Source organism: Bos indicus, chromosome 29 (genome assembly GCF_029378745.1).
Source record: "Bos indicus isolate NIAB-ARS_2022 breed Sahiwal x Tharparkar chromosome 29, NIAB-ARS_B.indTharparkar_mat_pri_1.0, whole genome shotgun sequence".
NCBI classification, from domain to species: domain Eukaryota; kingdom Metazoa; phylum Chordata; class Mammalia; order Artiodactyla; family Bovidae; genus Bos; species Bos indicus.
Window position 1 is genome coordinate 1,536,163 of NC_091788.1, and position 14,518 is coordinate 1,550,680.

At 39.9% G+C, this 14,518-nt stretch overlaps 1 protein-coding gene across 7 annotated transcripts in view; it reads right to left on the bottom strand.

The window, feature by feature from the left end:
- DEUP1 (deuterosome assembly protein 1) overlaps positions 1 to 14,518 on the bottom strand; it is a 141,967-nt gene that overhangs the window by 58,536 nt on the left and 68,913 nt on the right. For 6 of the 7 annotated variants that reach the window (XM_070783241.1, XM_070783246.1, XM_070783244.1 and 3 more), the window contains 3 exons: positions 9,328 to 9,433; positions 2,145 to 2,342; positions 175 to 261 (listed from right to left, as the gene is read on the bottom strand). In XM_070783241.1, coding sequence (XP_070639342.1) covers positions 175 to 261; positions 2,145 to 2,342; positions 9,328 to 9,433 — 391 coding nt within the window. The remainder of the gene's footprint in view (positions 1 to 174; positions 262 to 2,144; positions 2,343 to 9,327; positions 9,434 to 14,518) is intronic. The other variant, XM_070783245.1, reaches the window with a different exon arrangement.

The window sequence follows — 14,518 nt, forward strand, 5'->3', positions numbered from 1 at the left end:
AAACCAGAAATTCAAATGTTCCAGCCTGTAGATAAAAGTAAATTCCATCCAAGTACGAGATACTTTGTCAGCCTGACTCCTGCACGCCTGACAGGCGGGAGGCGTTCAGTAAACAGTATCTGGCCAAGGAGGCAAGCTCTCTGTTCAAGCTACTGAGTGGCGTCAGCACATTACCATGTACCGTCCAGGGTCCAAGTCTCCCATCATGCCTTTCAGGTGTGTGTTTTCAGTCCTGACAGCTTTGTACCTCGTATCCAACATCTGAAAGGAGATTAGTAGTTAAAAGTGAATGTGAAATTCGTAATAAGAGCCCACAATTCTATGAAAATTAATTTTACTTTGTTAATATAAATGTTTTCTAAGAGTAGCAAAGGGAGACACTTAGGCAGGCTCATCGTAAATCAGGTATTCTCATTCAGTTCTCTGATCTTCAGCAGGCCCCACTGTACCCTCCTTTCCTGATTGCTGCCAAATTAAAAACAAACTATACTGATTGATTACCCTTTCCCATTCCCAAATTCCATTTCTCACTTCTGTTTTTTTATGGTATGCAAATTATCACCAGAAAAAAAAAATCACAATTTTAAAAACATGCTTGAATAACAGTCCATTAAGTTTCTTCATTACCTGATTAATTTTTACAACATGCAAATATGATTTCATGTTAAGTTTTGTTCTTCCTGCCAAATTTCCTTCTTTTTTTGTGACTACTTCATTTTGTCTCCTAATTTATTTTCTCCCTAATTTCTTCTACTTGACAGTATTTAGACATGGCATCTGACCTTTTATTTGTCTAGGGCTCTTTTCTACATAAAGCACTTTCCTTAAAAAGATTTACTTTTGTAAATTATAAAATATATTCTCCTTGACAAAAGTCTAAAAATATAGAAAAGTATAAAGGTTAAAATGAAAACCATTCTTAATCCAACTACCTAGATCAGTGTTAACACCTGTAAAATATCAATTCCTATACAGTGCAGCCAATGCTATCATCTCATTTTTGTAGTTTTCATGTGTATTTTACAGGTTAATCACAGTTTAAGGCTTATACTAGGGCAAAGCCAGAATATTTTCTTATTTTTACAATACACAGGATTTAAGTAGCCCTGTTATTGACTTTTTGCATGGACTGTAGCCCACCAGGTTCCTCTGTCCATGGAATTCTCAAGGCAAGAATACTGGAGTGGGTTGCCATCCCCTTCTCCAGGGGATCTTCCCAACCCAGGGATCAAACCTGGGTCTCTCGCATTCCAGGCAGATTCTTTATCATCTGAGCCAACAGGGAAGCCCCAGTAACCATCACAGATCTAGAAAATTATTGAATGGTGCTCTCAAAAACTATATTTGGGGTAATAATGCAGAGAAACCCTACATTTTCAGTAGCAGGTCACCAATTTGATAATGAGTACAGGATTGACGTGGTGAAAGAAATGGCAACCCACTCCAGTATTCGTGCCTGGAGAATTCCACGGACAGAGGAGCCTGGTGGGCTACAGTGCATGGGGTTGCAAAGAGTCAGACACGACTAAGTGACTAAACCACCACCACCACCAAAGGATTGAGGGAATTTCAAAATAAATAGGAGGGGAGGGAAGCAGGAAGGGAAGACTTAGAAGTCACTTGCAGTATCTGAACAGTAGAATGTTATAATCGCTGTTTTTTTCCATGAATCATGCTATGCATTAGGTGAATATTCAGTGCATATGAGCTAATCTTCATTTTCAATATCCATTTTTCAAAATTCTAAAATAAATATATGAAATGGGAGTGAGAAATGTCCACGAAAAGCTGGAGTAAAAGCTCTTCTTAAGTTAAAAATGTTAATCGACGAACTAAGGAAAACAAATCCAGGAAGCAATCTGTGACCACCGCGTGCTGTTGCTGTGGGGGCGATCACCTGGGTCGCCAGAAGACGACGGCGTGAGATTTACAGAAATCGTCCTGTGCTGCCCCTTGCTTCCCCGGTTTTTGGTTGATGACACTTTGCGTTATCTCACCCAGGTGTTATGCGACTCCACTAGGCATTTCTGTGCTGCTAGACTCAGAAACCGTAGAAGAAAGAGAACACTTCCCGCAGTCAGTAAGCAAGGTGACTCTGCACTGAACAAGGGTGACCTGGACAGGCGCTCCTGCCCCTCGCATACCTGTTGTTTCGACAGCATTTTCTCTTTTATCTCTAGCTCCATTTTTAACTGTCTTTCCAGAAGGGCAGCTTTCTTCATGACAGTTGCTATAGTGATCTCCTTCTGATGAAGCTCCTGTGTTAGGTCAGAGATTTCATTCCTCATTCTTTCCTGCTCAGAGCTATGGTACTCTTCCTCCTGATAGAGATGACTTCTTATCTGCAGCAGATATTTTCCAGAAAACAGCAACAAATCCTTCAGAGAGGCAGCTGAAAGGGTTCACTGACCATGTGCTGTCTTTCTGTCCTACCTTAAACTTAGGCAGACCCCACCTAACCCCCCTTTTCTGATCAATGTTGAATTAAAAAGATACAATAATGATTCATTTACTTTTTCCTTCCACTTTCAAAAGTTCATTTTCACTTCTACTTCTTACTGTGTGCAAGTCATCACCAACTACTGATACCACTTCAGTGACTACTTTGACGGGAAGGTGGGGAATGTATTATCTAGCACTTCCCCCAGCTTCACTGACGTATACTTGGTATACGGAAAACTGCACACAGCTCATGGATAAAATCTGGTGAGTTTGGACACAGACATAATAATCATTATAGTTGTCTTTAAAAGTTTCTCTGTGTCCCTTTGTGGTTTTATTAATAATTTTGTGTGTATGGTAAGAACACTCTTCTGCCTTTCTAACAAATCTTTATCCGCACAATACCGTACTGTTGACTGTTGCACTGGGTTGTACAGATGTGGAACTTACTTTATACCCATCAAACCACCACTCTGGGATTGGTGCCATGGACGAGTGCTGGCCCTACCACCAAGAGACTGACGAACCAGTTTTTAGGGAGGAAAGAGTTGGCTCAGAGAAGGGACTTGCTCAAAGTCATAAACTATGAACTGGAAGGACGAGGTACAGAACTTAGGACTGTTGGCTCTAAATTCCGTGCTTTTTGGGGGACTAAATTGTGCTGTACTATTTGTGACTGAACACTGTGTTTTTCAGAATCATGTTATAATAAATTTCAAACTTCATGTGTTCATGAAAAAGCATCACCCATTTTTCTTAGCCTGTGGAATCTCATATTCTTAACATTCGCTAAACCTCCCATGGTAGAAACTGCTGGGTCACCCTGGACTCCTCCCCACCCTCACCCTCCCAAATCAAGTCAGGTAGGAAACCATGGTCCTTCTGTTTCAGCCTCTCCTGAGTCCTGCCTCTGCTCTCCATTCCTACTACCTCCGTCTTGGTTCAGCCTCCTCTCATCTTCCGAGAAATCATTTGCACTTTTGTGGACCACAGCCCTCCAGGCTCCTTTGTCCATGGGATTTCCCAGGCAAGAATACTGGAGCGGGTTCCCATTTCCTTCTCCAGGGGGTCTTCCCAACCTAGGGATCAAATCCATGTCTCTTGTGTCTCCTGCATTGCAGGCAGATTCTTACCACTGAGCCATCTGGGAGGCCCTTAGAAATCATTCACCATTTCTAATTCACTGTCTCTGATTCTTGAGGTTCTGAGATAAAGTACATAATTACTGTTCTCAGAAAAAGAAAATCACAGTCCATCAGAGGAAGTGGGAAAATACACAGTTACAACAGAGTGCAGCAACCAGTGCCAGCAGCACATGGTGGAGCAGCGCTTACTCCAGCCTGTGGGTATCAGGACAGGTCCCAGAGGAAGGGGCCTGGGACTGACACAGGGATGAACAGAAGCCCGAGGGGAGAGAGAGACGGGGATGGGCTCCCAGGCAACAAGTGCAGCAAAGGAAAGGGGTCAGAGGGAGGGGCACGCTCAGTGAGCCACGAGCAGCCTGACGAGGCTGGACTCAGTGCGCTGTGAGAAGTAAGGCTGGAGGTTAAGCAGGGGCCATGCACAAAGAGATTTATATGAATTTACACCAGGGAACTTACTTCGAAAACTTTTTTTCATTTCTTCTTTAAAAATTTCAAGACATAATCTCTAAAAGATTATGAGTGTGCTCTCTCTCTTCAAATGTAACCAGAATAATGTCTTAAAAATACTAACAATTCCTCAATATCATATAATACCCAGGCAGTATCAAATTTATATTTGTATCAGAGGTGTGATGAATGTTTTTTAAATTTATTTGTTTGAATAGAGATTTAAATGTGGTGCATGCATTGAGACCAGCTCCTATATTTTTAAAGCCTCTCTTTGTGCCTGCATGCATGTGTGTGTTCTCTAAATACTCTACATACATCATCTTATTTAATCCCCACAATCTCTATTTTCCAGATTAGATAGAAAAGTAAGATATGCAATTGTTCATAAATCACATTCCTGGTAACAGGCAGTCTGATTACACTCTGCTGTGTAACCTGTCTGAGCAAAGCCCTGGAATGTGGTTCCCACATTGGAAAAAAGCCAGAGTGGGATGACCTAACATGGAAAATACTCAGGTCAGGAAGGCAGGTGGTCCAGCTTCAGGCTTCATCCCACCAATCCCTTACCTGGATCTATTCTTTATACTAACATTTTTAGAATTTCAGAGTTGGATGTAACCTTGGAAATCACGTGGTCTAACTCCATCATTTAAAAATATAAATGAAAAAAAAAAAAAAAAAAAGACTCTCAGGGAAGGAACTGGCTGGGTCTAAATTACCCAGTCGTAAGAGCAGAAGCATAGAGTAGGAGGCTGGAGTACAAGCGCATTTGCCCAGCACAGTATTACACATCTCCTTTTGTCTCCCATCTCCTCTCTCCAATTTTTTTCCTTATAATTTATCTGATGAACACTGCGGTTGTTCTATAATGTGTCTCAATTTGGATTTTATGATTGCATCCCTCTGATGTAGAATATACAGAACTGTACAAAAAAGATCTTCATGACCCAGATAACTACGATGGTGTGATCACTCACCTAGAGCCAGACATCCTAGATTGTGAAGTCAAGTGGGCCTTAGGAAGCATCACTACAAACAAAGCTAGTGGAGGTAATGGAATTCCAGTTGAGCTATTTCAAATCCTAAAAGATGATGCTGTTAAAATGCTGCACTCAATATGGCAGCAAATATGGAAAACTTAGCAGTGGCCACAGGACTAGAAAAGGTCAGTTTTCATTTTAATCCCAAAGAAAGGCAATGCAAGAATGTTCAAACTACTGCACAATTGCACTCATCTCACACGCTAGCAAAGTAATGCTCAAAATTCTCCAAGCCAGGCTTCAACAGTACATGAACAGTGAACCTCTAGATGTTCAAGCTGGATTTAGAAAAGGCAGAGGAACCAGAGATCAAATTGCCAACATCCGTTGGATCATCAAAAAAGCTAGAGTGTTACAGAAAAACATTTACTTCTGCTTTATTGACTATGCCAAAGCCTTTGACTGTGTGGATTATAACAAACTGTGGAAAATTCTTAAAATAACGGGAATACCAGACCACCTTACCTACCTCCTGAGAAATCTGTATGCAGGTCAAGAAGCAACAGTTAGAACCGGACATGGAACAACAGACTGGTTTCAAATTGGTAAAGAAGTACATCAAGGCTGTATATTGTCACCCTGTTTATTTAACTTATATGCAGAGTGCATCATGTAAAATGTCAGGTTGGATGAAGCACAAGCTGGAATCAAGATTGCCAGGAGAAATATCAGTAATCTCAGATACACAGATGACACCACCTTTATGGCACAAAGTGAAGAAGAAATAAAGAGCCTCTTGATGAAAGAGAATGAGGAGAGTGAAAAAGTAGGCTTAAAACTCAACATTCAGAAAACTAAGATTATGGTATCTGGTCCCAGCATTTCATGGCAAATAGATGGGGAAACAATGGAAACAGTGACAGACTTTATTTTTTGGGCTCCAAATCACTGCAGATGGTGACTGAAGCCATGAAATTAAAAGATGCTTACTCATTGGAAGAAAAGCTATGACCAACTTAGACAGTATATTAAAAAGCAGAGACATTACTTTGCTGACAAAGGTTCATCTAGTCAAAGCTACGGTTTTTCCAGTAGTCATGTATGGATGTGAGAGTTGGACTATAAAGAAAGCTGAGCACTGAAGAACTGATGCTTTGGAATTGTGGTGTTGGAGAAGACTCTTGAGAGTCCCTTGGACTGCAAGGAGATCCAACCAGTCTGTCCTAAAGGAAATTAGTCCTGAATATTCATTGGAAGGACTGATGTTGAAGCTGAAACGCCAATACTTTGACTACCTGATGCGAAGAATTGACTCCTTAGAAAAGACCCTGATGCTGAGAAGATTGAAAGCAGGAGGAGAAGGGGATGACATAGGATGAAACAGTTGGATGGCATCACTGATTCCATGCACATGAGTTTGAGCAAGCTCCAGGAGATGTTTATGGACAGGGAAGCCTGGCGTACTGCAGTCCATGGGGTCACAAAGAGGCAGACACGACTGAGAGACTGAACTGGACTGATGTAGCTTAACATGTTCTTAAAATAGTACTTCTAAAATGTGGGAAAAAATGAATATACTGTCATGAAGAAGGAGTAAGTTATTTTTTATTATTTTCTCAACATTTAGATATTAAAGCATGCTATACTTCAAAACTCTTTAAATGAGCTTAATTTACCTAGCTCTAAATGACTTTTGGGTTTATTAAAAATGTCAATTTTATCACAAAATTAGTGACTAAAAATCATTCTATATTGAAAAAAGAGAAAAATAAAATACTTGCAAGAGTCATAATATATGGCTCTTGTTGGTTTTATTACAGAATGAAATGCTCTCTCCAAACACTTCCTGGAAACTCTAGCTATTTATACACAATTTATTTGCTAGCTTTTCTGCACAGCAATGTGTCATCTAGAGGCCTCCCAGAGCCTGTGCAGAGATTTGTGCCTGGCATTCTCTCCCTCCATATCAAAACTAGGCAGAACCAGTAGATTCCGTCTGTCACTAAGTTGTATTACTCTACCTAAATCTATAAGGTTAAGAACAGTATAACTATACTTTGGGAGTCTTTAATCAACCTTTCATCATAAGGTATTCACTGGGGTTTTCAGTAAAGAATAGTTTTACAAATTATATTTTAAAATATCAGTAAAATTAGTTTCAGGAGATTATGTGAAAAACATAAGAAAAATGTTCATTAATTCATAACAACTTTTTCTACACTTAATAGTTGCCTCATAGTCAATTTTTCAGGAGATGGGACTTGTCTTTTACATTATTGTATTTCCTCAGAAATAAGCAGAATAGCACTAGTCCTGAAGTGAAGTGAAAGTCACTCAGTCATGTCTGGCTCTTTTTGAGCCCATGGACTACAGTCCATGGAATTCTCCAGGCCAGAATACTGGAGACGGCAGCCTTCTCCAGGGTATTCTACCAACCCAGGGATCAAACCCAGGTCTCCCACATTGCAGGTGGATTCTTTACCAGCTGCACCACCAGGGATCCTACTAGATACTCAATAAATGTTTGTTGAACTTATGACCCTATACAATTATGGGAGACCTCAGCATTAATATTGATTTGGCCGCTAAATATTTCTTTCCCCTCATTGTGTTCAGCACTGTTCTGGGCAATGGATGATAATTCAAAGCCATGCCCAGGTTTTTCCTACTTTTAACAATTGTTTAGACTATACATTAATGAATATGCTGTGTAATCCTTAAACCTAAAGAATAGGAAAGTGAGTAGCAGCCAGGATAAACTTATGGGAAAAAAAAACCCCACAATGGAATTTTACTAGAGGAAGAACAGAGGTATTTTTTTGTAGGAGAGTTGAAACCCACAGGGTCTTCCATGGCAGTGTCCAGGTCTTATTCATACTCCTGTTCCCAGCTGCTGGCAAAGTACTTGCTACATGTTTGGTGTAACCAACAGTAACAGCAGCGAACATCTATTAGGTGCTTCTCCTGAGCTAGGGAGGCCCTGTTCTAAGCACTTTACTTGCATTATTTTCTGGATTTAAAGGAAGAGTATGAACTCTAGAGCCAGATTGCCTGGATTCAGATCTGGCCTCTGCCACTTAATAGCTATAATATTGGTGGAAATTACTGACCTTCTCTGTGGTTTAGTTTCCTCAAATATAAAAGAGGATAGTATTAGTACCTACTTTATCAGATGGGAGGGCTTCCCTGGTAGCTCAGTTGGTAAATAATCTGCCTGCAATGCAGAAGACCCAAGTTCGATTCCTGGGTTGGGAAGATCCCCTGGAGAAGGGAATGGCTACCCACTCCAGTATTCTGGCCTGGGGAATTCCATGCACTGTGTAGTCCATGGGCTTGCAAAAAGTCGGACATGACTGAGCAACTTTCACTTTATCAGACGGTTGTGAGGAATATAAGAATCAGGTTTTGCTAAGCCCTTAGAACAGCTTCTGGCACATGGCAAGAGCAATTTAATGTTAGTTGCTCAGTTGTATCCAGCTCTTTGCAACTCCATGGACCGGGGCTCCCCAGGCTCCTCACTCCATGGGATTCTCCAGGCAAGAATCCTGGAGTGGATAGCCATTCCCTGCTTCAGGTGATCTTCCTGACCCAGGGATCGAACTGGGGTCACCTGCATTGCAGGCAGATTCTTTACGTCTGAGCCACCAGGGAAGCCCAAGAGTTGTTTAAGTAGCAGCTAGTATTAGCTTGTTTACTCATCATGACCTTATGAAGTGAACTGAAGTGAAATCAAAGTCGCTGAGTCATGTCTGACTCTTTGCAACCCCATGGACTATACAGTCCATGGAATTCTCCAGGCCAGAACACTGGAGTGGGTAGTCTTTCCCTTCTCCAGGGGATCTTCTCAACCCAGGAATCGAAGGCAGGTTTCCTGCATTGCAGGTGGATTCTTTACCGGCTGAGCCACAAGGGAAGCCCCATGACCTTATGAGGTAGGACTAATTAGCCCAGCCCCATCCTGGAAACAGGACTTTGAGCAACTGGCACAGGCAACTTCCTCATTTATGCACCTGGCATGTGGCTGAGTGCCTGGCTGAGCTCTCACTCTTGCCATCAACTGCCTTTCACGGAGCCCGAGGCCCTCTACCTGTCACGAGCAGTGTCCCAGCAGTAGAGTGATGACCTGAAGTTTGTGTTCCCTATAGCTTCACACTGAGAAGTATCAGAATTACAGCTTGGTAGGTTATTGTCTTAGGAGAAAATACATCAATAGCAGGAGGAAGAAGGGAGTGAGAGGGAAGATTTTTTTTCCCTTTGTATTCAAAGATTTCAGATCTGCCTGGAAGAATGGAGCTCCTTATTTACCATACCTTGTTCAACTCTTTTTCATGATCTGGTTGATCTGGGGTCACTGAAAATAGCTCTTTCCTTTTTTTTTCTGTTTCTTTAATAGACGGTGAATAAGATGATTCAAGTCTACAAATTAAAATGAATAAAAGTTAAACTTGATAAATTGTTATGATTACATTGTTAATTTAGGCCATAGTAGGCTGCAGAGACAGATTATTAATCTGCTGGAGACATTTCTAGTTACACACATGAAAAGTTCTAATACATTCAGGTCCCATAAGTATTTACATATTTAACTGAGTGCAAATAATAGTGTTAGTGAAAATAAAACACAGTAATTAATATGGAATTTCAATTATACATTAAAAATTGGCTGAATACTCAATTTGCACATGTAGATAAGATTTTTGGATAAGAAGAAAACGATTGTTTCATATAATAAAATAGCTTGGGAGCCAGTTTAAAAAAGGAAATACACCTGACCTGCTTCTACATTGTGGAAAGGAACTATGTCAGGATATGTCCAAGGGGAGCAACTACTCCATAAAAGTGATCCAAAATGATTAAATCTGACAGCCTGCCCAGAGAAAGCTCAAATAGTCTATTCTTCAGCTGCTCAATTTATAAAATGGAATAGCAACCCATATGGGCACTAGACAGAGAAGGCAATGGCACCCCACTCCAGTGCTCCTGCCTGGAAAACCCCATGGACGGAGGAGCCTGGTGGGCTGCAGTCCATGGGGTCGCTGAGGGTCGGACACAACTGAGTGACTTCACTTTCACTTTTCACTTTCATTCATTGGAGAAGGAAATGGCAACCCACTCCAGTGTTCGTGCCTGGAGAATCCCAGAGACAGGGGAGCCTCGTGGGCTGCCATCTATGGGGTCACACAGAGTTGGACACGACTGAAGTGATGCAGCAGCAGCAGCAGCATGGGCACTAGAGAGGAAAGGCAGGAACTAGTATGAAAAGTACAATTTCCACAGGAAATTTGGAGAACTAGAAACAGGTAATGTTCACTTCCACATCAGGGAGATTGGTAAAATAAAAAATCGTTGAAACATGAAAAATAAAGATAACCATGCTGCCAAAGAACTAAACAGACATTTCTCCAAAGAAGACATGCAGATGGCTAACAAACACATGAAAAGATGCTCAACATCACTCATTATCAGAGAAGTGCAAATCAAAAGCACAATGAGGTACCATCTCACGCTGGTCAGAATAGCTGCTATCAAAAAGTCTACAAACAATAAACGCTGTAGAGGGTGCGGAGGAAAAGGAACCCTCTTACACTGTTGGTGGGAATGCAAACTAGTACAGCCACTATGGAGAACAGTGTGGAGATTCCTTAAAAAATTGGAAATAGAACTGCCATATGACCCAGCAATCCCACTGCTGGGCATACACACTGAGGAAACCAGAATTGAAAGAGACATGTGTACGTCAATGTTCATTGCAACATTGTTTACAATAGCCAGGACATGGAAGCAACCTAGATGTCCATTGGCAGATGAATGGATAAGAAAGCTGTGCTACATATACACAATGGAATATTACTCAGCCATTAAAAAGAATGCATTTGAATCAAGTTCTGATGAGGTGGAGGAAACTGGAGCCTATTATACAGAGTGAAATAAGTTAGAAAGAAAAACACCAATGCAGTATACTAACGCATATACATGGAATTTAGAAATATGGTAACGATAACCCTGTATGTGAGACAGCAAAAGACACACAGATGTACAGAACAGTCTCTTGGAATCTGTGGGAGAAGGCGAGGGTGGGATGATTTGAGAGGGTAGCATTGAAATGTGTATATTATCATATGTGAAGCAGATCACCAGTCCAGGTTTGATGCGTGAGACAGGGTGCTCAGGGCTGGTGCACTGGGATGACCCTGATGGATGGAATGGGAAGGGAGGTGGGAGTGGGGTTCTGGATGGGGAACACATGTACACCTGTGATTGATTCATGTCAATGTTTGGCAAAAACCAATGCAATATTGTAAAGTAATTAGCCTCCAATTAAAATAAATTAATTAATTTAAAAAAAACTTAAAAAAAAATAAAGATAACCATGCAAGAAACACAGCATGCTTTCCACTATTGCTGGGCTAACCTGATAGTGTCTGGGGTTTTGAGGAATGTACCTACCTGTAACTGAGCATGATTTTACATTTCCAAACAGCTTTTAAAATAGTTCCACAAATCAGAAACTTAAGCCACACATACAAACAAAACAAAATCGGAGAGACGAGAGAAATAACTAATGAAAAGATGGAAAATAAAGGGCTCTTTTAAAATGTATAAATTATACATGTATCCATTCTCCCCTGTACTCCTCTCCCATTCAGGCAGAGTTCCCTGTCCTATACAGTAGGATCTCGTTGGCTATCCATTTTAATATAGCAGAGTGTATATGGATACATGTTTATGTATGGCTGAGTCCCTTTCCTGTCCAGCTGAAACTATCACAATATTGTTAACTGGCTATACTCTGATATAAAACAAAAAGTTAAAAAAATAAAAGGTATAAATTAATAGTGATATCCTTGAGGTGCATGTGTCTGGACTGGACTACTTTTTTTGGTCATCAAACATACATATTAACTCTGTAGAAAACATAGTTTATCAGAGTATATATACTGCGATAAGATGTCATCTAGGGAAAACCACTGTCAGCATTTTTGTGTATACTGTCTTTTTTGTCTATGCATATGTGTATAAACACATGTTTCCCATACAATTAGCATGTACTGTACACACTGCTTTTCAGGCCCCTTTTGTTTCCCCTCAGTAATATATTGTGAGCATTTTATCCAGTATTCTAAAACATTATTTTAGGATCAATCTTAAATTTGTCTTCTTTGCTATGATTTTAAAATGGTGAAAAATGAAATTTCCTATTGTTAATTCTTTCCAAGCAATTCAGGGAGTGGAATGCTGAACTGAATGGTAAAAACCTCATAATGAACTTATAAATTTCAGTGAGTGAGTGGAATAAACATCAAGCTTTAATGTGGACAAGTTCAAGAAGAAAATAATAATCATGTTAACATAAAGACACAAAGGAACTATCATTTATCATGTAAGAAGGGAATGTAGGAATTATTTTTAATAACTCTCAGAACATGTCATCCCAAGATGCTTCTATAAGTAAAGAAAAGAAAAAGCTAACAAAATCTTGGCATTAATGAGAAAAGCTTTGAAAATAAATAAAAACACTACAAGGCTACTGTGATAAAACTATTGTGTGTTTACACTCAGTAGCCTTGGCTGCTTCACCCTAATACAACTGTAAAAAACAAACAGAATTCAAACAAAAAAAAAACGATAAAGAGGACAGAATCATGTTCAAATGAACACAAACTAAAAGGATTAGAAATTTTCAATGGGAAAGATGAAGGCTGAGAAGACTATGCCCGAAGTCTAAAATACAACAGAAGCTGTGAAAAGTTAAATACCTATTTTTCATCGAATCTCAGAATACTAGAACTGAAGACTATCCTCCAAATGAGAAGGCTGTAATTTGGAGACCAAAATATATACCAGCTTAAATAGAAAATGTAAGCAGGCATAACAGAAGAGTTGTATTGGCCAAATATGCAAATAACTGTAAGATTTTAGATTAAATCATATATTCAAGGAAAGTTGGCCATGTCTGGAATTAAAAATTGACTGTGTGAGATACAGCTCCAGAGAAAATACCTATAATGCTCTTCATAAACCAAAGCTAGACATGGGCTGAATGGTTTGCTATTCTTGGAAATTTCTTATGTTTATAGGAAATTTCTTAGGCATATACATTCCATATGTGAAGACATTTTTCACCAACTCACCACACCGGAACAGTGTCTTGCACATAATATATTTCCAGTGGATTTATTAATGATCAGTGGTGATGACATATAGCTTGTATATCTGACCACTCTAAAGCTCGTACTGGCTAATAGGCATTCTACCACTCTTGGTTAGATGGACAAGAGGTTACTCTGGGGAATATTAATTTGCCATTTGAAGACCTCAAAGGAATGCTAGCAGGTCCTACAGCTTTGAAAAAATAATGCTTCCCTTGGTGGCTCAGATAGTAAAGAACCTGCCTGCAGTGCAGGAGACCCCAGTTCGATCCCTGGGTCAGGGAGATCCCCTGCAGGAGGGCATAGTAACCCACACCAGTACTCTTGCCTGGAGAATCCCATGGTCAGAGGAGCATGGTGGGCTACAGTCTATGGGGTCACAAGGAGTTAGACATGACTGAGCAACTAACACTTTAAAACAATGTAATCATCTTTCAATAAATATCCATCCTCTTTTGGCCATTCAGTTTCTAAAGTCCTATCACTGATCTGGCATTAGCCTTCAGATGTGAGAAGGACTCAAGGTCTACTGAGAATTGGAACAGCAGGGAATAGTTAGAACAGTCTTATTCACAAATATAGACATTTAATAATCCTCAGCAGTGCCATTTCCTTTGTGGTTATATGCTACACAATTCCTGACTTTAAAAGAGGATAAAACATCTGCCCTAACAAAACTCTTAATGGAACTGACAAGGTGATGAGTTTGGAGGCCAAAATAAATAAAACATTTATGAGTGAAAAGTTGACGCTTAAGACCATCAACATAAAAACATTTGAAAAACATGTAGTAAATCTTATTTATAAACACTGATTGTTTATAGTATGGAGCTAATATTTAATTATATGAAGACCTACAAGACCTTTTAGAACTAACACCCAAAAAAGATGTCCTTTTCATTACAGGGGACTGGAATGCAAAAGTAGGAAGTCAAGAAACACCTGAAGTAACAGGCAAATTTGGCCTTGGAATACGGAATGAAGCAGGGCAAAGACTAATAGAGTTTTGCCAAGAAAATGCACTGGTCATAGCAAACATCCTCTTCCAACAACACAAGAGAAGACTCTACACATGGACATCACCAGATGGTCAACACCGAAATCAGATTGATTATATTCTTTGCAGCCAAAGATGGAGAAGCTCTATACAGTCAACAAAAACAAGACCAGGAACTGACTGTGGCTCAGATCATGAACTCCTTATTATCAAATTCAGACTTACATTGAAGAAAGTAGGGAAAACCACTAGACCATTCAGTTATGACCTAAATCAAATTCCTTATGATTATACAGTGGAAGTAAGAAATAGATTTAAGGGCCTAGATCTGATAGATAGAGTGCCTGATGGACT